The sequence below is a fragment of the Podarcis muralis genome, chromosome 3 (assembly GCF_964188315.1).
Source record: "Podarcis muralis chromosome 3, rPodMur119.hap1.1, whole genome shotgun sequence".
NCBI lineage: Eukaryota > Metazoa > Chordata > Lepidosauria > Squamata > Lacertidae > Podarcis > Podarcis muralis.
The window spans coordinates 40,056,155-40,080,312 of NC_135657.1; the positions used below are offsets into that span (position 1 = coordinate 40,056,155).

At 40.8% G+C, this 24,158-nt stretch overlaps 1 protein-coding gene across 8 annotated transcripts in view; it reads right to left on the bottom strand.

Moving 5' to 3' along the window:
- Window positions 1–24,158, bottom strand: part of BIRC6 (baculoviral IAP repeat containing 6) — a 139,465-nt gene that overhangs the window by 80,878 nt on the left and 34,429 nt on the right. For 3 of the 8 annotated variants that reach the window (XM_028724267.2, XM_028724269.2, XM_028724266.2), the window contains exons 17-36: window positions 22,438–22,568; window positions 21,620–21,781; window positions 21,399–21,530; window positions 21,089–21,186; window positions 20,482–20,629; window positions 18,524–18,657; window positions 17,479–17,625; window positions 16,896–17,083; window positions 15,296–15,610; window positions 14,804–14,903; window positions 14,171–14,385; window positions 13,812–14,020; window positions 13,200–13,546; window positions 12,115–12,334; window positions 11,494–11,627; window positions 10,204–10,341; window positions 8,565–8,692; window positions 7,736–7,867; window positions 3,532–3,747; window positions 1,074–1,257 (exon numbers count right to left, since the gene is read on the bottom strand). In XM_028724267.2, coding sequence (XP_028580100.2) covers window positions 1,074–1,257; window positions 3,532–3,747; window positions 7,736–7,867; window positions 8,565–8,692; window positions 10,204–10,341; window positions 11,494–11,627; window positions 12,115–12,334; window positions 13,200–13,546; window positions 13,812–14,020; window positions 14,171–14,385; window positions 14,804–14,903; window positions 15,296–15,610; window positions 16,896–17,083; window positions 17,479–17,625; window positions 18,524–18,657; window positions 20,482–20,629; window positions 21,089–21,186; window positions 21,399–21,530; window positions 21,620–21,781; window positions 22,438–22,568 — 3,478 coding nt within the window. The remainder of the gene's footprint in view (window positions 1–1,073; window positions 1,258–3,531; window positions 3,748–7,735; window positions 7,868–8,564; window positions 8,693–10,203; window positions 10,342–11,493; window positions 11,628–12,114; window positions 12,335–13,199; window positions 13,547–13,811; window positions 14,021–14,170; window positions 14,386–14,803; window positions 14,904–15,295; window positions 15,611–16,895; window positions 17,084–17,478; window positions 17,626–18,523; window positions 18,658–20,481; window positions 20,630–21,088; window positions 21,187–21,398; window positions 21,531–21,619; window positions 21,782–22,437; window positions 22,569–24,158) is intronic. The other 5 variants (XM_028724270.2, XM_028724268.2, XM_028724272.2 and 2 more) reach the window with 4 other exon arrangements.

Here is a 24,158-nt window from a genome sequence, read left to right on the forward strand (position 1 = left end):
GCGCCTCCATGGAGAGGGAGGTATCGAAGATTACACCCAAACTCTTAACGGACGGTGCTGGCATTAATTGCACCCCCGCAAGAGAAGGGAGTTGCCCCCTCAATCTCATATCGTCCCGTCCCAGCCAGAGGACCTCTGTCTTTGAAGGATTTAACTTCAACCGGCTCCCACGTAACCATCCAGCCACAGCTTCCAAGCATCTGATCAGTGTGTCTGGGGCCGAGTCAGGATGGCCATCCATCAACAGATAGAGTTGGGTGTCATCAGCATACTGATGGCAGCCCAGCCCAAAACTCCGGACAAGCTGGGCAAGGGGGCGCATAAAGATGTTAAAAAGCATCGGGGAGAGAATCGCACCCTGAGGCACTCCACACACCAAGGAGTGGCGGGATGACAATTCCCCCCCAAGCGCCACCCTCTGTCCCCGACCAGAGAGAAACGAGCGCAGCCATTGAAGGGCTGTGCCCTGGATCCCCATGTCGGCAAGGCGGTGGTCCAGGAGTTCGTGATCGACCATGTCGAAGGCTGCTGACAGGTCTAGAAGACTAAGAAGGTTATCATTTCAACATAGACCAGAGAGCACAATAGCACTCAAAACTGACCATACAAGTTGCATTTGCTTTTATGCCCAATCTAACCTTTCCAGAAAACTTGCAAGAAAACGTACATACCTCAATAATTCTGTCTACGCAGGACAACCCCAACAAGATCAGACCACATGGTCAAGCAGGAATCTTATTTCTAAATGTTGATGTGGAGGGTGGAAGACCTAGAATATCTCACAGCTGGAGACACAGACCACCCTTCTCCAAACCATCTTTGGGCCTCAGCATTGTCTGTCACTATCTGCTCCCCTCCCACTGTTTTCTACACCAGACAGGCTAGTTGCCATTTACTGAGGCAGCTGGATGCTACCACATGAGGGTCCTGCCAAACTGCTGGAAGTCAACTAGTCAATAAAGTTGTGGCTCATATTCACCCCATGTTAGTATGTTGGCTATTACATCTTCCATGCTCCCCACTGTATGCACTACTATCATTCTGCTTAATAAGTGTCTGGAGTTTCAACAAACCTGCTAGGATGTCTTGCAGCATACACGTCAGAGAATACTGAGCCCATGCTCCTCCCCAAGAGATATCGCCTCTGTTAAAGTCTGTCCCAACCAGAAGCAACAGTAGCCTTTCCAGCTGAGCTTCGTTCACAATTTCACACAAATGAATTGTAGGTCTTGTAGCATTGGCAATTCTAGCAAGAACCTGGAATGGAATTTCAGAAATGAAAGGTTGCATGCATAATTCTACCTGCAGATGTTTGCTTACAACCATTTATTTATTATGCCTAATTTATAATCCACTTTTCTTCTCTGAAGGGAGCCAAGGGCAGCTATGGGGTATAACATTTCTACAAAAGTAAGACCTGAATGACTATAATGGATGGAGCCTCAGGTATACAGCCTAGTATAACTCAAAGGGACTCTCTCGCTGGAAATCTATGCAACAGCTTCAAGACAGGTAAACAGTCAATATCAGGAATGGCTTACCCAATTATGTTTGTCATAAAAATAAACGTTGCTATTAGTCTTGTATCTTGGAAAATGTATGATTTAAGAAATACACAAGTATTGCATAAACTAGAAAATATGGTCATATATATTATAGTGGAAGATGCATTCAGCAGAGTAAGCTGTACAGGATAAATGCATAACACTTCTGGCATGACATCTCATGAAGATGCCCTCCTTCCCTCCTAGTTGGAGCTAGGTGTGAGGAAAGAAGTCTCTGTCCTAAGGGAGCCCTCCTTTCTATTTCTGAATATCCATTATTTTCCATTTTATCTCGGGAGCAGTTTTTAGGAGAAGATGGGTCTTAAGTAGGTATGGAAGGATTGGCAAATGACTTAGCTCAGTGGGTAGAGCACAAGACTCTTAATCTCACAGCCCTGGGTTCAAGCCCCACATTGGGCAAGATTCCTACACTGCAGAGGGTTGCACTGGTTGACCCTCGTGGTCCCTTCCAACTCTACAATTCTATGATTCTATGACTAAGACTTGCATGAATGAAAGCCTTTCCACTAAGGCAAAGCCACAATCTGATATAACCCATTGTTTTTCCTTTCAGCATGAGTGCAGAGAGAAAAATGAAATGTTTGTTTTTACATGGACATATCAGGAAAAGGAGCAATGACACACACTTAGTTGAAGATTCACCATGTTTGAAAAACATGTCTCCCAGATATCTTCCTTCTGTCATATAAAACATGCGCAGGCAATGGGCAATACCTAATTATGCCCACCCACAAGGAAAACAGATTTCCATGACAAAAGGAGACTTTCCCTCCCTCCCTCCCACCCTCCCTTCCTTGGATGACTATGCTATCAAGTAGGAAATAGCTCCTATTATTATTATTATTATTATTATTATTATTATTATTACTATTCCGTCCTATACCCAGGGGTCTCAGGGCGGTTCACAGAACAAACACCTAGTGTTTGAAGGCCAAAAACACAGAGGACTTGTGGAAGTAGGTTGCTCTCCTCTTCCTCAAGCTTCAGTTAGTTCCCTGCCTTTGTCCAGAGCAGACAGGAACATAGGAAGCTGCCTTACATAGCTCTGGGCTGCTCTGATTTGCAGTAGGATTGTACAGGTAGTACAAAGGAGGATTCTTCATGAGTTACTCTTTCTGTTATAAGGAAGCAGCTGCTGTGGCCTGGTTTCTTTTCTTCTATATGTTGCCTGTCTGATGCCAACGAGAGATGCTTTCCTGGCTTTGACATTAAGTGAACTGAAGCCTGAGGGAGTGGGGAAACACCAACTCCCTTCCAAGGAGAAATTCCCTTCAGGCGAGACCAACAGTCCCTTCCTCTGCAGTCTCCCATGTACCCTAAACTCTTTTCTGAAGGGTTGGGGGACCCTCCAAAGCAGATGTGGGGCTGCAGTGGGGTTGTGCAAGCAGACATCCACTCACGCAGCACTGGATACCAACCTATTATTTTACACCATGGGATTTGTCTTTGGAAGATCATGCAATTGCAACAAAATGTGTAGGACACCAAGTTTAGTGTTTGAAACCTTAGTTTGTCCATCAAATTATTTTCCTTTTGTTCTAAGGGGCTCGTGACAGTAAATGTTAGCCAATGTTATCTCCACGGTAACTTTGCAATGGAGATTAGGCTAGGAGGTGATAAACTTTATGGCCAAAACAAGAAGGGGACAAGAACCCAAGTCTCCCAACACATATCCACTACACTGGTTCTCGAAAATCATAGGTAAATATAAAAAGCGTAGCTTGCTGAAACGAAGGCTTCAGGACTTGATATACAGGTGGCAACCATTTGACATGGGAGTTCCATTCCCGGCCCCCACGTGCATCAGCAGAGCATACTGTGTATGTGTGCCCCATCCTGCCCCCGCCTCCATTCTGCCTTCTTCCGCACGTTGGTGTTGAGCATCAATTGGACGCGCCTAAAATGATCACCGCCTGTACTGGTCTTCCCCTTACCGCACAGGATAATCATGTAATATATTGCATACCTTACACACAAACAGCAGTAGATCAGCATGACAAGTAAAATCCATCGACAAAAGAAAAAGTGCCAACTTTTGCACAACTGAAATACAGCGTTCATGTGCCAACGTAAATGGAAGGGGTTCAATTTCTGGAGTTTCTTTTGCAGTTGATACTTCGGTGTCTAATGTAGAACGAGGCCACTCTGCGGTCCGACGTAAACGAATCAGATCCTTAAAGTGCTGTGTGAGTCAAAAGCACAGAATGTGTTTGCAATTATCCAACTATTTTTTTATTAAACAGAAGTTAATATGTTAACATGAAACAATACATAACGAGTTGAATCCAGACTGTCAGCTCCATGAAATGGAAGGGCTCCTTCTGTTCACAGAAGTTAACTTCAGTATAGGAGGCGACTCCCAATGGAGAAGAGGGGGAAGGAGATTTTGACCTTTCCCTACAGCTGCAGGCATCACTCACATGCTGTTCCAGAAGACCCTGCAACATACACCACTGGGAAGCCTGGGGTGTTTTCCCCCCCACAAAAAAATCACTGATGATTGCTTCTTTCTACTTCTACCTAAAGGAGCATCCAGTTCCATTGCTGGCAAGTCTGAATCCAGTCCGTTATTTAACAATTTCAAATATAATAATATACTTCTAAGAATACAAAACCTCTCTTATTTCACTATTATAGTACTTCTAATAATAACAATAATAATAGAACATTACTTTTAATTTATCATTAAGGATGAATAAGGCACTATCTTCAAACTTTTGTCAAAAGGAAATAAAGTGATTGTTATTCCACAAGGTAATTTTCATGGATCTACCTTCTCATACCTTCTCATATAGTCATTTCAGTTTAGAAATGAACACTATGACTCATATTCCATAACATTAACAGGCTAATCATATTTTCCATTGTGATTCAACCGGCCATCAAGCAATCAGTAGCCATTCCTATATCTGTATTCTCAAATCTATCCATTTAAGTCGCTGAGGAGAACTTGAAAAGGAAGCTACAGGACCACATATCCCTAAATATGTTAAAGACTAAAATGCCAGAACTTTCTTTCCCAAGTGCCATTAGAATAGATATGTGATTCCTCACACTGCCAACACTTGTCCTGCACCAGATTCAAAACAGACTTTTGTTGAGTGAGGCATCATTGAGGTGGTACCTTAAAAGTAATTCTGTTTCAAATGCTCTGCTATAGGTTTCTTATCTATCCTCTTGCCAAGTCATTATCTTTGCTTGGTATGTCCCAATTTCTTCACTGGCAGTTTGCATTTTTTGGTGCAGAAGGTATTGATCTGATGTGTAGAGATCCTTCCTATTCTAATTGATTCAAGAGGGTTCTGGAAGCTTCTCTGTGCGTTACAAGCTGGAAGTTTAAAGCTAACAAGCAAGCTTCTATTCTGGCCTTCAGAGAAGCTGAACAGCTGGTTTAAAATGGTTCTGTTATCTCTTTCACTCAAGTTGATGCTGAATATAAGAACAGGCCAGAAGAAGCTTGAGTTTTACTTTCTGTCTTTCCTTCTGGTGTGGTGTTCCTTGTGGTGTGGTGTTCTGTACATGCTTAGGTGTTAAGGTTTTAACTTATTAAAACTTATATATTTAAGTATGATTTCTTATGGACTGTGCCGATCCTGAAGATGTATTAGATTTGTGACCATTAAGCTCATTTGTCTTCAGTAGTAAAACTCTGCTGGACGAAGCTAATTGCCTCTGGTCTATTTTCTGGGAATCCTGCAACGTGTTACTCTGCTAACTATACGCTGGGATCTGCTCTGGATCAATATGAGAACAATTCATGACATTTACCATTTTTTTCTGATATGGCAGCAGACCATCAAGTTTGAATGCTAAGAAGGAATGTATTAAGGGGCGGGGGCGGGATGAGTAACTTATAGGCCTCCATCCATTGCTAAATCTAATCAGCAATGACCAGGATGCCAAAGGTTTAGGAATCATGGAAGCTGTTATCTAAAAGCATATGGAGGGCCACAGGTTAGTTCCCCTGGTATGCATTTACCATATTATCCTTCACTGGCCAAAATAGGAAGAATAACTTCTCTATTAGTTGGTGTTCTAACTAGGCCATGCTTCATGGTTAATACAACATCATCATCATGTAAAAATATCCAAACAGACTAGGGGTTGCATCCAAAGGTGCCAGTCATCCAATAGTGTATCAGATAGTAAAACTTCTCTCAGCGTAACAGGAGTGGAAGTAATTTTCAACTATTCTCTTTATCCCCTGCAGCCCCTCTGCACCCCATCTAAATCTTCTCTGGGAGGTCCACCAATCCTCCTGAGTACTGAAAGGGTGTCAGGGGGCTGTAAGGGGGAGGGTTGACTCCCTTCATGGTCTGCTGACAGAGACCTTACCAGCAGCTGAGTGACACTGCTGGATAGAGCACTATGAGTGTGCTGGTTCACCTTCACTACAACTTATGCATAAAGTGGTATCAACCTCCAATTCTTTCAAAAGGTCTTACTTTTTCATCTAGACAGATTGCCCAATACGCCTATTATGTTAACCTGATAGTATATGCCAGGCATGTCCAACTCTATAGAGACTGCGATCTACTCCCAGTATAAGAAAACTGGCAGTGATCTACCTATTGTCATTGCACATAGTTGTTGGCGTTTTTTTAGGGGGAGAGGCCAGAGTTGTTGAACTTTTTTGGGGGGACGGGTTTAATTATATCACTCATCCAACAGTCTGAACCCCTCCCTTCTTCCCCCACCCTGCAGCAGACAAAGGGAGAAAAAATCTTTAACAGCGCCGATGGGACATAGTGCTGGGGGCGGGGTGTGTCATGAACACTCAGGAGCAACCAGGCAATCTCTTTTTTAACTACCGCGATCGACCTGGAGAACCCTGCAGATCTACCTGTCGATCGCAGTTGACTGGTTGGACATTGCTGGTATAGACTGTAGAGATGGATATTCACCTTTCTGCTTCATCTTGTTTCAGCCATGTAGGGCAGACCCAGTCTCTCATAACTGCCAAACTAGAAGTGTCTAAAATAGGGAAGCTAACTTCTCCAGGTATTTAGGGCCTCCTTGGCATTGTAAGGGCAACTGTTGGCAGTTTTCTCCTCCTGTGTTAAGTTTCTACAAAGTATCTGCCAGTACTTTAAAGCACACTTCCCAACTCACAAGGGGATAGAAAGAATCCTTCAATTCTTCATTTTCCACAAACACTGCATTAGCAAAATAAAAGTACACCCTAGATCTGAAGAACATACAGTGCATGGAGACAGCAGAAATCCATGAAGTCTGTAGCTTGCATAACCCTTCAGGTGACTAAGTTATAACTGAACTACCTACTTCATGTGAAAGAATCCAATATGTCAGCAGCAGCAGGGAGATTTGCAGGTTGGAGAATTTTTTTGTTAATATACGGTTTAGGCGCTACTCGTAAATTTACAGAATTACTTACTACAGATAAGTTCTTAGTATTTCCCAGGTGATGCTGAAGCTGCTAATTTAGGCACATCCAAGAGATTAAAAGCTGCACCTCCTGAAATTGTGAGTGTATTCCTTTGAACAGCATACTTCTATGCTATATCACAACTGCTTTTGAAAGTCCCCCTCAGTTTCAAAAGCAGTTTGCTATGCAAACCAGGAAGGGAGGGGCCTGCTGTTTGAGATACGCAAAGCCAAACCCACGTTAGGCCACAATACACTGGGTTTTAATAGAATGTTTGAAATCATCTTTGGCTTATTAATATTCTACAGCCTTTTAAATGTGTCTGTGGAAAAGGGGTGTTATTGTTTTGTTGCTTTGTTTTAATTATCTACTTGTTTTTATCCTCTATTTTATTCTTTGAACTGCCCTGAAATATTATGATGAAGGGAGGTATATAAATTTAACAAATAATTTAAAAATAACATTTAAATGCATCTAATCTTTGCATTATTCTATAAGCAGATTCATAAGTAGTGCTGCAGGTTATTTATCATAGACCAACACCGTACTAGGTAAGTCTCCAAAATAGTTTTTATCATGAGGAACTAACAGGTGCCTATGTAAGAATTAAATGAGGAGCAGTTCCAAAACCAGATATACATCAGGTGATTGAATTAGCAAGCAGATTGGGCCTTAAGAGGCATAATGGAATGATTTTTGTAAAAAATGAACCTAGAACATATTTGAATTTGCAGAAACAGTTCTTTCTGCACAAGACAATAAGTATAATTGCAGAACATCATACCTTTGACGTGGCCTGTTTTAGTTTTGCCTGTTCTACTAAAAGTTTATAGGATGATCCTTTGTTGCTTTGTATTTTCTCTTTTTCCATCTGTTCCACCAAAGCCTTCTGTTTTGCTTTTAGTAAGTTAAGTTGCTAAAAGAAAATGTTAACAGACGTAATATGAAAATGTAAGCAATAAGATGCAAGATAGATATGCACTTTCATATGATGGTCAAGTTAAAGTTTTTAATTTTTAGTTTTTATATTTCCAAAACTTTAACAGACTGCCAACAGAACTGAACTATAAAACCAGTTCAAACAGCAGCTTTAAAGCTACAGAAACTGGTGAGCCTTCACTGACTGCAAAAAGCAGTGAGTATTTGCCATATACTTCTCTGTCCTCAAGGCCTAGAATTTTAGATGGCTGGACAGGGAATAGTTAAATAATTGCCATATGTAAACCAGTGGTTTCTAAACGTTTTTACCACATTCCTCCCACCAAAGTTTCAGACTCATGTGAGCTCCTGTTCTCCCCAAGTGGTGGAAATCTACTCCACCCTGCAGAGCACACATAGGATCTCCTCAGGTCCCTTGTCTGCAATTATTGTATTGTCAATATTTGCCACACTTGCACAACTTTCAGATAGGTTCATGGTTGCTGTGGGAAAGCCAGGCACCTGGAATTTCCTCCAACTTGTCCCTTTGCCTCAGTGATCTCCGGCTATATGTTTGCTCACTTGCAAAACCCTACCCCACGGTGTACAAAATCAGGAAATCACGCCTCAAAATCAAAACAGGGTTATCAATCATAACAGAAATCTCAAAAGCACTACTATGAACTGGAAGTTACCTGTTTGTGATGAACAAGCTGCTTTCTGATCTTTCTGGAATATAATCTATCTAAGCTACTGTTGCCTTTTGAAGACCTATTGAGGCTTTGTGTGTGTAGATTATTATTAATGAAACTCCACTGATTGCCTACAAGAAAAGAGTATGTTATTTAACAGTTGACAGAAAAAGCAAGATTTTTGACACGTACAAACCAAACACCCATTATGCATGTCTAGGACAGCAAAGATAACCTGTAATTTTCAGATTCTTTAACAAAATGAGATCTATTATATATTATGCACATAAAAAAAGTGTTAAGATTAATCTACATAGACAACAGACCTAATCCAAAGCCTCCCACCCACCAACAGCATGATGAATCCCCACCTATAACATACGATAGATTTCCAGAGTGCATAATGGAGCCTTCAACTGCTGATCCTCAGACAGGTACACCACAAAGCACACAGTCATTTCTTCCAACAGAACAGTCGTAAGCACAAGTAACCTGCATGCACAACACTAGAAGGAACAGGGTCATGGGATCTACATATGCAGGTGGCATTCCCACTGGAACAAATGGTTGCATGTGCCATCAGAATCAGCTGTGCACATAGGTGCCAGCTCCGTAGGGCCCTGGGTGCCCTAGCACCCAGAAAATTCCTCATGAAGGGGCCAGGCACCCACAAATTTCAGTGCCGGGGCCATGCACACTGCATGCCACCCACGGCCCCGGGCATGCACAGTCGCAGGGCCAAGCTGGCACTCCTGCTTGTGTATAGCTAAGGGCTGCCAAGAAAGGCGGTGGTAAGGACTCCAATATGTCCTACAGAGACTCACCCTGCACATATTCCAAATTCTTCTATTTTTCTTCTAGGGGTGGTATCCAACCAAGTACTTCTGCTAGCGCAAGGATTTCACTTGTGCAACTGAACCTTCCCTCCCTCTTCTCTCTCCATGCACCCTCTGCAAATCTGCTCTGGAGGGCTGGGGGAACCCCCAGAACATATTTAGGGGGCACAGGGGGTGCACATGGAAAGGAGAGGGAAGGCAAGCTCTGTTACCCAGCCAGAAGTCCTTGCGGTAGAAGAATTCCTTTGTTGAAGGGTCTTTTCCTGGGGCTCAGAATTATCCTTAAAAATAAAGGACTCATCCCAGGATTTTCTTGTCTGATGGGATGCCTTTCTCCTCCACAGACCAGGAGTAGCAATAAAGCACACTTATAAAATTATTGTGCTACTTCTAGTTTAAAGTTGACCACCACTTGCACAAGTAAACAGGCAGGAAGGAACTGAAGGGGGTCATCCTCCACGGGGTGAGATAAGTACACTTCATTTACATAATCCTGCCTAGTGGAGTGAGTGGTTCCATCCTCCACTGCAGAAAATGGAAGGTGAATGCAAAGTACTGTCAGATTGCCTTGTGCATGGCGAACAGCTGCCAAGAAAGATGGTTGTAACGGCTCCTTTATGCCCTATGGGGATTCTCCCTGCATGTATCCAGTATTGTTTATTCCCATTTTCAAAGTTGCTTAAAAGTACAGCATATGGACCTTTTACAACACTCTGCCTTTTACAAATTGCACATTTAAACTAAGTTATCTAATCTCAGATAATTAACAAGCAAGCTTTGCCATATTAAGTATATATATATTGCACCTGTCAAGAATCTGTCTCTCTCTTTTCCATTCAAAGGCTTCTTAGCTGTAGCTGCTTCATCTTCCACAGTTGCCACATAGTCTAAGAGTCTGGATACCAGCATTACAACCCAGCTAATCATAGGAATGTCTAGAACACCTTTAAAATAAGACAATTTGATTAAGTGATTCAGTATAAAAAACTTCAGCTAAGAAAAAGAGTGATGGAAAGGGGCATGGCTCATTAGTAGAGCATCTGCTTTGCATACAGAAGGTTCCAGGTTGAATCCACAACATTTCCAGGTAGGGCTTAGAACAGAGCTTTCCAAACTGTGTGTCGTGACACGTTAGTGTGTTGGCTGCAGTGTGTTGCGCAAACACTCCCTGCGCTCCTCCTGGGACTGGAAAGGGATTAGTTTAACCTCTGGCTAGTAAAACTGAATTAGTGTGTCATGAAATGATGCATGTCTAAAAAGTGTGTCACCAACATGAAAGGTTAGAAAATCTCTGGCTTAGAATGTCCCCTCTCTGAAAGCCTGGTGAGCTGTTGCCAGTATGTCAACAGGACTGAGGTAGAATCACTATAAGGCAGTTTCCTATGCCCCTATGGAAACAGAGTAAAGGATGTTTCCACAACCAATTCAACAACAGTTTATGTTTCCCTATGCATTGTAAGCCTTGAAGTATGTAGAAAAGGTGCACATTCAAACAGGTTAGGCAAAGCATTCTTATATCCAGAATGAGTATTTTGACCTTAGGACCAGGGCCTAGTGATCTGTGCATGCACAGAAGTTTTCCAGACACACTTTGTACCGCAGTACCTTGTACTCCTCCCAATCCTCCCATTTAGGGGACCTCCTAGAAGAGCAATCAGTGAGGCTGCAGGAGGTGGGGCGGAATGGCCAATCCCTTTTTCTGTGATCAGACTGAAGCACAGGCCGCTTAAGCCAAGCTATGGCACTGTGCACCCTTGAATGGCTATTTAAACCAAAATGCAACAAAACAAATCCAAAGCATTAAATGTCAGACCAAAAATGAATCATTTACTTCTATCACATGTCATTACCACAAAGTCATTTAAAGGTATTTTAAACCCTATTCAAAATACATCAAAAAAGTAGCCAACGAGTAGAATAGATCATTCTCTCTCTCTCTTTTTCTCCCCACACTGCAGGCAAAGCACAACACTTTGCATCAATTAAACTTTCACCTGACCTGCAAAAATAATCAAAGTAGCAGCCAGAGATAGTGTTTTAAATACCAAAGTTGGTGAGGAAATATATTTCATGAAAACTACATAAATCTATATTACCTTCTGTGCATCTGTGGGTGGGTAGCTGAGGTTGAAGAGGGGACAACAGGTTATCCAACAGATTCAGCAAACTTTCTAAGACACCAGTATTGCTGAGTGATCTTTGGCCAATGCAAGAAAGTAACATGAAGACCCTAAATATATACATAAAAAGTATTTTTTTAAAAAAAATTTTAATACCCTTTGAGATGCAACTCAAATTCATAAGCAAAGTAATAGTATCCAATCTGACAAAACTTCATTGCTGCATTTGGAAAGAGAAAGACAACCAGAGGAAAACACTGTTAGAGTCGACCAAATAACTAACTAAATTAACCGTTTCCTCTTCTTCTAGTTCCTCATGAGTAAAGATCAAAATCAATGTGCAACTACTTGTTAGAGAGTATTTAGAGCCACTAACAAGATAATGGAAACATCCTAGGCCAAATCAACCAATATATAGACTCATACTCCAAAATAAATATGGTTACGACAGCTATAAGGGTGTCAATTAGATCTGATGTGTTGGTGGGTGGATGTAACATCCTTCAAGCTTTTTGCCTATTCTACCTAATTTCCTGTGATAAATCTTTCCAAGTACTGTTTAACTGAAAAGTAAAAACAAGACATCTTATAAAGTACCTGTCCTGTGGAAAAATGAGAAGTTGCTCTGAATTATACAATTCTTGAAGGACGTTTGAAAGGAACTGCCCCCACCACCTTTCGCCGCCACACAGCTGAACAAGCAGAAGGCCTGCATGCAGGCGTATCTTTGGAGTCCCACTGATGCACAAGTGCTTGAACAATTCTTCACAAGCCTGAGCATGAAACGTACTTTGCAGAACCACAGGAACAGAGTGACCTTTAAAGAAATCAACAAAAATTCAATGGCAAGTAGTATTCTTTGCACAATAAAAGTTATCTAAAGGTCGCTTCTAAAATTTAATATAAACTACATAATTCTGCCGAAAATGCATCAACTTCAATGAGGTCCCCCCCAGCTCCCTTAGATGTGAGAAAGAACACAAACGCTTGCCCAGAAAGCTTCTGCCATGGAAGCTTATCATTCAGATAAATAAGCACAAAAGATATTGTAAACTGAGAACTTATGTGAATTCTCCTACATTTTTGCCAGGCAGTGGTTCAGACACTGTACGCTTTCTCCACTCATCAGCAGGTGGACATTTTAAAGACAGACTTGACCACAAGGCAACTCCTATTTCCCCATTTGAACTGGTTATTACTCAGAGTACAGTAACCGAGCACCTATCCTTTATGCATACTGGGAACATGATGGTTCTAAACAGGTGAGGTCCCTTTGGACCGGAGGCAGGCAAATGCTGTCTCCATCATCGTGGCAGTAGGTTTCTTAGGGACACAAGAAACCCTCATTTTGCACACATTCAAAATACATGCGACCATGCACACACAGGTCGTTTTTGGATCTGGAAGAGGGTGGGACAGGCTAATGGGTTTTCCACTGATGCACATGACAACCAGGAACGCAGCCCCCCCCCCCCATGGAGTTTGTCTGTACACTTTTGTCTCATTCATTTAACTTGAAATGTTTATCTGCTGTGTGAGAGAAATACCAGAGTGTTCCACATAGCCCCCAGCCCACCAATAGTACTGTAGGAAGCATACGCGTACATGTCCAGCACTGACAATGAATTAACAAGCAAGCTTAGAATTCCATACTTGTCAATAAATATAATTAAGCTACCAACCATTGGAAGAATGGAGCAAACTAAGTAAAGTATCCAACAGGTATCGGATAATAGTGCGCAACTGCTCCGTGGAGGACATCTGAATCAGCTCTTTGGGATCACTTTGTTCCTTGAGAATCTTCCTGCTTGCACCTAGAGCTACTTTGAGCCTCTGCACAGCGTGATGAGCCAAATTTAGCTGTAGCTGTAGCTGTATGCAGTCTTGATAAGCAGAAAATACTCGACTGTCTTCCTCTACTGCTTTATCTGGCTTTCGTAGAAAATACTGAGCATTGTTAGCACTGTTCAACGGAGGAAGATCAATGCTTTGCAGAAGTGTTTCAAGCCTATGGCAGGCTAAATTATACCTGTAAGAGTGGGGACAGGGGGCAAAAGACACCTTTAAATTAAAATTCATTATTAAGAAACACACCCCACCTAAGAACTAAAAGGAACAACATATTTTAACTTCACATACTCATGCCTCAACGCTTTAGTTTAAACAAAGCAATGAACATGAGGCTATATCTGTATCTATCTGGTGTGTGTGTGTGTGTGTGTGTGTGTGTAGACGCACGCTGTTACAATTTTAAAATTAACCCTGAAGAATACATTTCCAACACCTCATCTTACCTGCACTGTATGTCTTCCTGCAACGCAACCATCATGGCTAAGTGTTGATCAATTTCTGGCTGGTTTGCAGATTCAACTTCTCCTCGTAAAGGATCATGCATAATCTTCAGCTCACTTTCCAGTGGCAAAATATATGTGTGCCCATAGTAAAACCCTAAAGGAATTTTGGCTCTAGCATTTGTACTTCCATAACGACCAATGACTGTAATCTAAAATGAAACGAAAGACAGTGAGACCTTCAGTGTAGTTTCATAGTTTTGAAACATAAGAAACATGCAACAACTGGGCATTAACTACATGTAAGAACATTTATAAATCCATCTGATAAGAGACAGCATTTTTAATTGAATTTTTTTTACCTTCATGAACCTGCAAACGGGTGGTGGTATTAAATCATGCAGAATGAGAGAATGGGTGCTAATATCTGTAGCAACCACTAGCCTCCTTCCATCAACTTCTTCACCAAGTGTCCAGATATCAATTGACAAGGAAGCAAGATCACCACAAGTTGGAATCAATACATCTGTCAATAAAATGGGTCTGCCAAAATCCAACGTCACAAACCTCCTTGCACCTTTAAAAAAAAGTTAGGTTTGATGTCAACACTTAATAGATACAATGAGCTCAAAGTGCCAATGCTAAAAAGGTAGTCTCAATCAAAACACAAACCAAGAACACAAGAAACAAAAATGCACTTCTAAAGCTATCTAAAGATTTTTAAGCTCACTGAAGAAGTTACTTTTCTAGTAGCTATCATTGGCATAATTTGGACAATCCTTCAAACTATGGTTAGGTGAATTATGAACAAGCTGCAGGCTTGAACACTCTTAATTTCATATGACAAAGCAATCTGCTTTTAAATAGAAGAGTTCAAAATTAGGCAGTTCTAAACCATGGCTATGCCCAAAGTAGCTCTGGGCTATTAATTCCCAGTAGCCTAGAAAATATGAACTTTGAACATTTTTGCATTAAAGGAAGATAACAGCATTTACCTGAATGCATTCGCTCTATAATGATGGACTGATGAGGTGGAGGCTGAAGAAAATGTGAAGCATGTGATATTGCCAGAGCAAGGCCAGTCCCAAGTGGATTCTGAAAAAGGGGAAATTAACCAATATATCAATCACTACATTTTCTATTAGTCATTACCTAAAGCTCATGCAAAAGTAAAGGGAGGCAAGCTTTTGGAAACTCAAACTTGAAAACCTCAACAGTTAACACTGCATATGGATTAGTTTATTAGCACACCAATGGAAAAGATTCAAAGCATTAACGAGTTATCTATTTACACTGAAGCTTCATTATGAAGAGTTTTAGCTTAATAGATGTGGGGCTATTATATATAAAGGACTTTTAACAGTACTAGCTCTCAAAACATACTGACTACACCTTGAAAAATAGGCAAACTAGCAATCACTCAAAGTAGTTCCTATCATTAACATTAGTTAGACTGGAATTTCATGAAAGCTCTTCTGTTTAGTTACCGTTCTGGACTTGTTTGCATTTTTGTTGTGTGCAGAAAGGTTAACTGGTGGAGGATCAATGACTGAGCCCGGGAAAAGCTGTGCAAGCTCTGCATTGATAACAGCAGAAACTGCCTCATTAGGTGGTGTTAGAGGCGGAGTCATGAACAGGGGGGTTGTTTTAGGAGTGGGCGGGATGACATCCGACGGGTGAATGAAGAACCCTGGGGCTGCTACTGAGTTGGAAGGCACAGAGTTGTGAACAGGACCAACTGCTGATGCTGCTGCAGCAGCTGCTGCTGTTGTCTGATGTAGTTTTGCTTCCAGCTTTGCTTTCTGCAGGGAAAATAAAAGCAGCATATGTACAGTAGGGCCAGTGCTGCCTCTATGAAGGCACTAGCAATAAAAGCATTAGCAACAAGCAGCATGAACAGAACAAACAAAAAAGCAAATAGCCTCAGCTTTTGTTTAAACTCATACCAAAGGTTACTACCAAAAAAGATGCAAAGTAGCACAAAAAGGGGATAAACAATGCAAGGGGGGAAAACGGAATTTATAAGAACTAACATTTAAAAATTCACCTAAATTCAATTCAGCATGTGGGTTAGAGAGACAGACTCATGTACCAACCATATCAACTGAAGCAGTCCATTTCAGAAGTGATGGCCCAATTCAGCGATATGCATTTAGTCCAAATGTATTAATTGGAATTTTGCTTAGGATTCAAGGCTTAAATCCAAATGGAGTAAGAATGATTACAAGGTGGCTCATACATTCATATATAAAGGAATCCAATATGTACTGTGAGACACCAAGTGGATACTTCCCCACTGTGCATACAACCTAACATTCATATATACATATGTACTAAAACGCTAGACTCTGTGACACATCAGAGAACCTTGAAGGAGGCACACACCTGAAAACGCATCATATATACAAGATTCTCAGACAGATGTGTGTGTGAAAACATTTTAAGAGTACACTGCCTCAGTTTGCACACTTGGAAGTAAATTCTACTGAAATCAATAAACTTATCACAAAAATGCACTTAAAATGGTGGTCAGTCTTAATGTACTTTTGTTTAATTGGGCTGTGTACAGCTCTAAGAAATGCAAACTGTAAAATTTGACCATCAATAGGATTACTGGCTGAAACAGTACAAAGTAATATGGCACAATTGGATTTTAGCTAAAGCAGACATTTGTAGGAACAGTACATCTTTCCGCATCTTTCCTCTTTGTTAATCCTGTAAGATTCATGTTGCATAGCTCTTACTAAACAGAGGCCTGGGTGTTTTGTACGGAAAGAAATCTAACTGTATTTTCCACCTTTATCTCAGATTAGAAAGAAAAATCTGGAAAGACCTATGTGTAAATTAATGTTAAGATGCAAAATTCCTATACGTGTGGAATACCTTTTTGTTTAGGGATTCAAGAACAACTCATGTGCACTTTGTATTTTTGTACTGATTTGAAGTGGCTTCTAAGCTATCCTCTGGAGATGTACTCTTGCTGAAAATTTTTGATTTTTTTTTTAAGAGAGAGACTTTTTGTAACTATGGTAACTACTCTCTCAGCTTTTGAAGTTTAGAGACATCATGAAAGAGATGGCCTCCAACCTGTTGCTGAAGCTTCAAAAGCTGCTGCTGTTTCTCTTGAAGCACTTGGAGCTGTTGCTCGGCTGAGGCCATTGCATGAGAGAGAGACTGCAAAGCTACCTGGGCCGCTGAACTCAGTGCTGTCGAGGCTTCCCCAACTGTCCCAGATGAGAGGCCACCAACTGCTGGGGTAACCCCGAAGGTACTCACTGGCATGAAACAAAGAAACAAAAAAACATGTATGTAGAAAAGCAGCACACCAAGCATTCTTCTAAATATGCATTCCAGTAGTATAAATACTAAAAATGAAAGCAAGCTCGAAAGAAAGAAGGAAAGGGGGGGGGGGGAGCCAGTCGCCAGAGAACATTTACCTTTCATCACAAGATTTACCATTTTATGCAGCTTTTATTCAAAATTAAGTTTGCAAAAGCAAGCAGGGAAATCAAAATACTGATATACCCAAATGCACACATTTTTCTCATCACATACACTTTGGTCTGGTTTTAAAAACTGATATGGGGGCTCAAGTTAACCACTGCATTCTAGGAATCTTTTAATCGGTCTAGTGTGGCTGGTTAAGAAAGTAGTAATAAAATGTATATACCAGTAAACGTACTTGCATCGTCCCTTTCTATTCTTGTTCCATCACTAGTCGAGACGCAAGTAAAGTGCAGAGGTTCAACTTCCAGGAGACCAGTGAGGGAAGTAAAACTACCTTCAGCTGCTGCACAGCTACTGATCTTTCCATTTCCTGAATTAAAAAAGCAATTATTGTTTAATTTAGTTTCGAAATTACTAGAAATAAGACCGTAATAATCAATGTGGGCTATCGACACCCCAACAAATGCACATGGAAAGTTATTCAGTGCTGTAGTATTCAATGTGTTGCCCCATATCCTGTCTGATGCCGACATCCAGTATACTAGGCTCAAGTTAAGGAGATTCCAGATGTTTCCCCCTTCAAGCATGCAAGGTACAATTCTACAAACTTGGATAGGACCCTAACGACCATGAGTGGACTTGCACTCAAAAAATCAGGCTTTTCTGGACTTCCTTTCCTTGTGCAAAATTGCTCCTGAGAGCAGAGGGGCCCTTCAGAATGCTGCAGGACATGGCACAGAAGTCCCAAGCAGGAAGGGAGAAATTGAATGAAAATCGGCAACCCACAAAAAACATCCTTATATGAGCTGGAGTACCTTCTGCTCATGCAATGCCATCTTTGTATCCAAGCCATTAAAAACCAATGTGATAAAAGCAAGAATTTGATCTACCTATTTAGATATCTTGAAGGAACATTCTCTGAAAAATAGTCAACTACCAGAGGTTATACATTTGAATCTTAAGTAAAACTGGCCTTTTGGCAGAAATATGAGAACAACAGTGCTTACCCGCTGCCATTTTCCCCATATAAACCCCATTCAACTAAACTATTTTCAGCTCTGCAACTTCTCTTCTCTTTTGCAGCCACACTTTACACTTATTTTTATTTTCATGCCCATGCCTTCCCCTCCTTCTGTTCAGTGACAACACTGCACAAGGAAGGTTATGTAAATGTAAAGAAGTTATTGCAAAAGAAGAGTACAACATTGATTTTGAAGCTCTCCCAGCTATATCAGAAGCAGATAGTACCATATGATCTATGTGCGTACCTGAGAGAACATCAGATAAGTCAATCTCATCTGACTGTACACCAATGCTGCTGTTATAGATATTCTTACAAGAAGAGCCACTCATTTCCAAATCGAAGAGCACCGGATCAAAAGGTGAACTATACAATCCATATCTGGAAAGAGAAAGACAATTCGGCCTCTTAACTGATGTGAAGAGGTGCATATTTGATTTATGGGATATAACTGACAAACTTAAGGTTCACAGGACTTCCAAACTGGATCACAGTTGAGTACTGGATTTCTTCCACATCTTCCAGATTGTTGTTTCAGGAAATAAGGAACTAATTGGTTCATTGCATCAGTGAAAATGTTTCACAGAACCATACTGGTGCAAACAAAAATTATGAGGCATGTTAATTGCTTTGAAATATAAGGGAGCAGAGCTTCCATAATGCAATGCCGCTGCTCCTTCAATCTGTCAGCAGATTCTTGTTAATTTTGCCCAAGAGGAGGCAACACCTCTCTTGATTATGCTGCTGCTGTTATTAATATTTTTTAATTTCATTTCTGAATTGCTTCTCATGAAACACCCCAAAGAGATTATTACATATTAGCACCTACTTTATTAACCCCTTAGACTTGCTCCCAACTAAAACCATGTGCTGATACGTTTAGAGAATATCTGATTCTGTTTCCTGGTTCCATTGCTCTCTCTGCCCCATTCCACCTACTCTGTGAGGAAGGGACCTCATGAACCAAACTGCAAATGCTACTGCTGAAGATGCCTAGAAAACACAACTAAAGCAGATTAGCAGAAGAATGTATGCTATTAATTGCCTTCCTCTCCTCGCTCGGTTGTTTCCTACATACCACCCAAAATCTCCAAAGAAGATTGGGAGGGATGTGGCAGGAGGGCTGATACGATGCTAAGATGTCACCCTTACTTTAAAAGCTGCTACTGTGATCAATTTAACATATAAATTTTAATACTAATGCCTTTTGTTGGTATTTTTGTGCTATGGATTAGTGAAAAGGCTTGTTCATAGAATCACAGAATTGTAGAGCTACAAGGGCCATCTAGTCCAACCCCCTGCAATGCAGGAATCTTTTGCCCAAAGTAGGACTCAAACCCATGACCCTGAAATTAAGAGTCTCATGCTCTACTGACTGAGCTATTAAGTTAGTTTTGTGAATTGTTATTAATTTATGAAATAAGTTTCTATGTTTAGGAGAATCTCATAGAATGTAGCTATAAACAAACTTAGGAATTGTGTTAAATTCTTATAAGATAACTAGCATATACATACATCTGTATACTCATTCAGTTTCCTTGCTTTTGCATCACTTTCCCCACCCCATATTCCAAAAAATAATCCAAGACAGTTGATGTCTCCCATCAAGATAAAACTGTAAAAATTCAGTTAACAAAATCTAAGCACCACAGAACAGTGGGGAGGAAATCTGTAAAAGTGTCAGAAGGAAACAAAAACAGCTAGAACTAGCACCTCATCACACCCTCCTAAAAAGGAAGATTATTTGCCATGTGTCGGAATGCTGTAAGAGGGGAGGGTGGTGGTGAGAGGAATTTCAGTCAGGAAGCAGCTCCAGAGCCTTGATGCAACTACAAAAAAGGTCACAGTGAGGTGGGCTTTGGGGGATAATCTGTTGACGGTCTTAATGAGTGGCCAGCTTCATACAGGAGAAAGCGGTTCTTCACATATCCTTGTCATAAAACATACAGCAAATCTGAATTGGTTCTGCAAATAAATTTGAAGCCAGTTTCCTTCTTACTTTCCTTTCTCAGAAGGGAAAATATAGCCCTGATCCTGACAAAGGGAAAATCCACACTCCTGTTACTGAAGTAGGAAGAACAAAAATAGCACAAGGACAAGCACATTTACACACACACTGAAAATAGAGCAATGAAAAATAAAACAAGAGCTATTAACATGTTCATTTTTTCAAAACGTGCTTGGTATACAGATACTTTCAGCTACCTTGTCTGCAGTAATGCTTCCATGGGTGTTAACCGGTCCTGTAACTGTCTGGACACGGCAGTTAGCAGGGATGCACAAGCTGTACTGCAGCCAGCTAAATCTTCATCCTTTACATAGTTCAACAATACAAAATACCAATAGACAGATCCTAGAGGGAGAAACCCACCAACAATCAAGTTTAGTAACTAATCATCATCATCTCCATCTTCACCACAACCAAAACTGTGTTTAAACATATGTTTATGGGAAAATGACCCATTAGGTTAGCAAATAAAATATTCTCTGTTATGTAAGGTTTTCTTTAGCTTGCAAATATTTGATGTTTGTCTTCAGAGAGCATTCTATGAGGTCATAACAAATCATGAGTGTATAGTTAGGTTTTAACTACTTAATAATTGGAGCCTAAATTAGCATACGGATGCTGCATCAGGAAAAGAAGCCTGGAACACAGTGCTAAAGTTGATGCTATTGCCTGCATGAACTGGCAGCTTATTAAAGAGGGGAAATAAAACATGGAATCAGATCCAGAAACTAAGTCCACCAGGCAAAAACTTAATCCAAAAAAATGACAAAGTATGCATGCACAAAAATAAAAAATGAAGCTCACCTCCAGTTGCAGCTGCAGGTAAATAAGATATATTGCCAAGCAAAGCCTTCAGAAGGATCGAGCCAAATCCTTGTTGACTTGGCTCAAATTTCCCATTGCTGCAAAAATATAAATTTCATTTTATTATTTTGCTTTAGTACAGAGCACATACTGCTACGGATTCTATGGGTGTTATTGCTTAAATGTGTTTCTGAGGGGAGGAGAGGCTCTGTAGAGAACCAAAGAAAATTCTACTTTCCAGTTCTATTAAGGGGAATAATTAGAATCATTAATATAGAGAAAGTATGCAAACAAAAGTCGTATTACCAACCTTATGCAAAGAGCTAGAAAACGTGCACATTTGTGTGCTATGCTTCGACCTGCTTCAAAGAAGCACACACGCACTATGTCAAAGAGACACATCCTTGCTTTAGACAGTAAGCTCTCATTTGCTTCTTTTGAACTGGAAAAAAAAACCAAAGCAAAACAAACTTTAAACCAAAGCACTTACAATTTAAAATGTTTCCTAAGACAAAAGTGAAGTTCTTCTACCTGCCCGGTCCATTAGACTGAACTCCTGCCAGCCAACATAAGATATCTAACACAAGACTTTGAGCATGCTCCGTCACAACTCCATCTTCCGCCTTTTTGCAGAGGGTGTTCAGAAGTCTTTCATGGAATTCTGAAAACTGCAACATAGCACACCGCTGAACTCTGTGGAGGGAGAGAAAGACAATCCACAGTTGTAAACTACTGAAGTGAAAGTTGCTGACATTAAACGTCATTATTTAAAGATTACAATGCTCAGGTCCATTCCCTAAGCCTAAGGAAACGAAAACACATAGGGGTTTTTTTTGTTTTCGTTTCCCTCTCATTAGCTCCCCTTACAGAAGTCTAGAAGTTTACCCCTTGAATTTAAAAAGCACAACTGCTTTAGGCAAAAAAAAAAAAAAAAAAAAAAAAAAAAAAGTTACTCTAAGAGCTACTGTAGAGTTGCCCTGACTACATAAGCATAAGGCAGCTATGGCCATATGTGCTGGTGGCTATGTATAGTCCATATGGCAGGGAGAGGCGCAAGAACCCAGGTCTGTGCACTAATAGTGACAGAAGTGGCAAAGGCCCATTTTCTGAAACATATTATTTTTCTACCAAGCCATTCCCATGCACACTTGTACTGAAATAATACAACAAATACAACATATGACTGAAAAGCTTCTCTGCTTTTACAGAATGGAGTTTGGATTTACAGTTTTGTGAATTCTTATTTGAACCAGCATAAAAATGAGAAAAAATAACAAAATTCTTTTGAAAAAGAATTTTGAACACGCATCACTGTATAAAAAGGTTGAATTCCTAAATAACAAACGCACCTTTCCTTTGAAACAGATGTTTTTTTAAATCTTCTAATTGTTACAGAAACTTCTTGAAGCAAGTCGCACCCACGGAGGTTGTCAGATTTCCGTGATGAATTGCTGACTTCTGTTTTATTAGAGGACTTGTCCTATAATTTTTAAAAATATATAAAAGAACCACAGACATTTCAAAAGTAATATTCCACATGCTCACAATCATTTCCCCCCTACTCCTAATTGGGAAGTTCATATGAAAACAATGGCAGTCATTAAACCAAAATCACATGCTTTTCAAACATTAAAATGGCCATTTTTTAAAACAATGCAATTATTTTCTTGACAGAATGGAAGTATACAGTTCTAATGCCAGAAAGCAAGTAAGTTCAGATTTGTGTCTATTTATTTAGTTTGCAGCTTCCTTTTAACAGCTATTACCGAGGGAGAGGTTTAAAAAAATATAAAACAATATTTACTGAAGTCATCATACACCACAGATAAGGAACCTCAGGTTTGGGGTCTTTGGGATTCTTACCACCCATGCCCCCACCATCACCACATTCCTCAGTGGCCGTACTTGAATGCATTTATCTGGCTAGAACCGCTTCAATTGTGATAATGCCTCTTGCATGGATGAAAGATAGAAAGGCGTTTGTGTGTACAGGTGCGCTCCCACTTACGTGTGACTGACTCTCGTGCAACCGTGTATATGTGTAGCACCAGGAAATTAAAAAAAAATAATTCAATTCAAACCCCGAAATGGCAGGAGAGAGTTGCAGAGTCCTTGTAGCTTGCGAGGAGACCCTCCCAGGAACCCCCAAAAAATGTCAGTGATGTCAGAGGAAGTCTAAAGAGACTGGAGGTGCAGCAGGGCTTTATTTACATTGCTCAGCCTCCCCACCTAACAGCTGATGTGCAGCTGATGTGTTGTGGATATTTTGGGATACAGTATTTTTAGTATGGATTGAAGAGAGCATGACAGAGGTTGTTTAAAGAGTGGGTGCTCCCTACTTTACATGATTTCACAGATGCACACAGGGGCCCGGACTGTAACCCCCACATAAATGGGGGGGGGGGGTGCCTATATATAAAAACCTCTGGTTAGAATGGAGCCTACTGTGCGGAGGTAGCTGTCACATCCATTCTTCTGCCCACTTCTGCCTATGGCTCCTCCTACCACTAGCATCTCTCCTCTTGAACCTTGCCTGCAAAGGAATTAGGCCCTCTGGCACTCTCTAATGTCTTATTCAAGCGAAGGCAGGAATGAACTGGCTGGTCAGAGTGAGGGTTCCAGAAACTTCCTTCAAAACAACCAACGTTCCTCTCCAAGCACACGGGGAGACCCAGCCAGATTGGCCACATCAACTACAATCATAGCCAATAGTATCAAATCTGCAAATACTGTTGATTCCTTTTTGTTTAGTGTTCTTGCAGATAAAGAACAGTATGTGAAGTGGGGGGGGGGGGGTAAGGTAAAAAGGTAAAGGATCCCTGGACGGTAAAGTCCAGTCAAAGGTGACTATGGAGTGTGGCACTCATCTCGCTCCAGGCCAAGGGAAACAGCGTTTGTCCACAGATAGCTTTCTGGGTCATGTGGCCAGCATGACTAAACCACTTCTGGCGCAACAGAACACCGCGAGGGAAACCAGAGCACACGGAAATGCAGTTTACCTTACCACTGCAGCGGTACCCATTTATCTACTTGCACTGGCGTTCTTTCGAACTGCTAGGCTGGCAGAAGC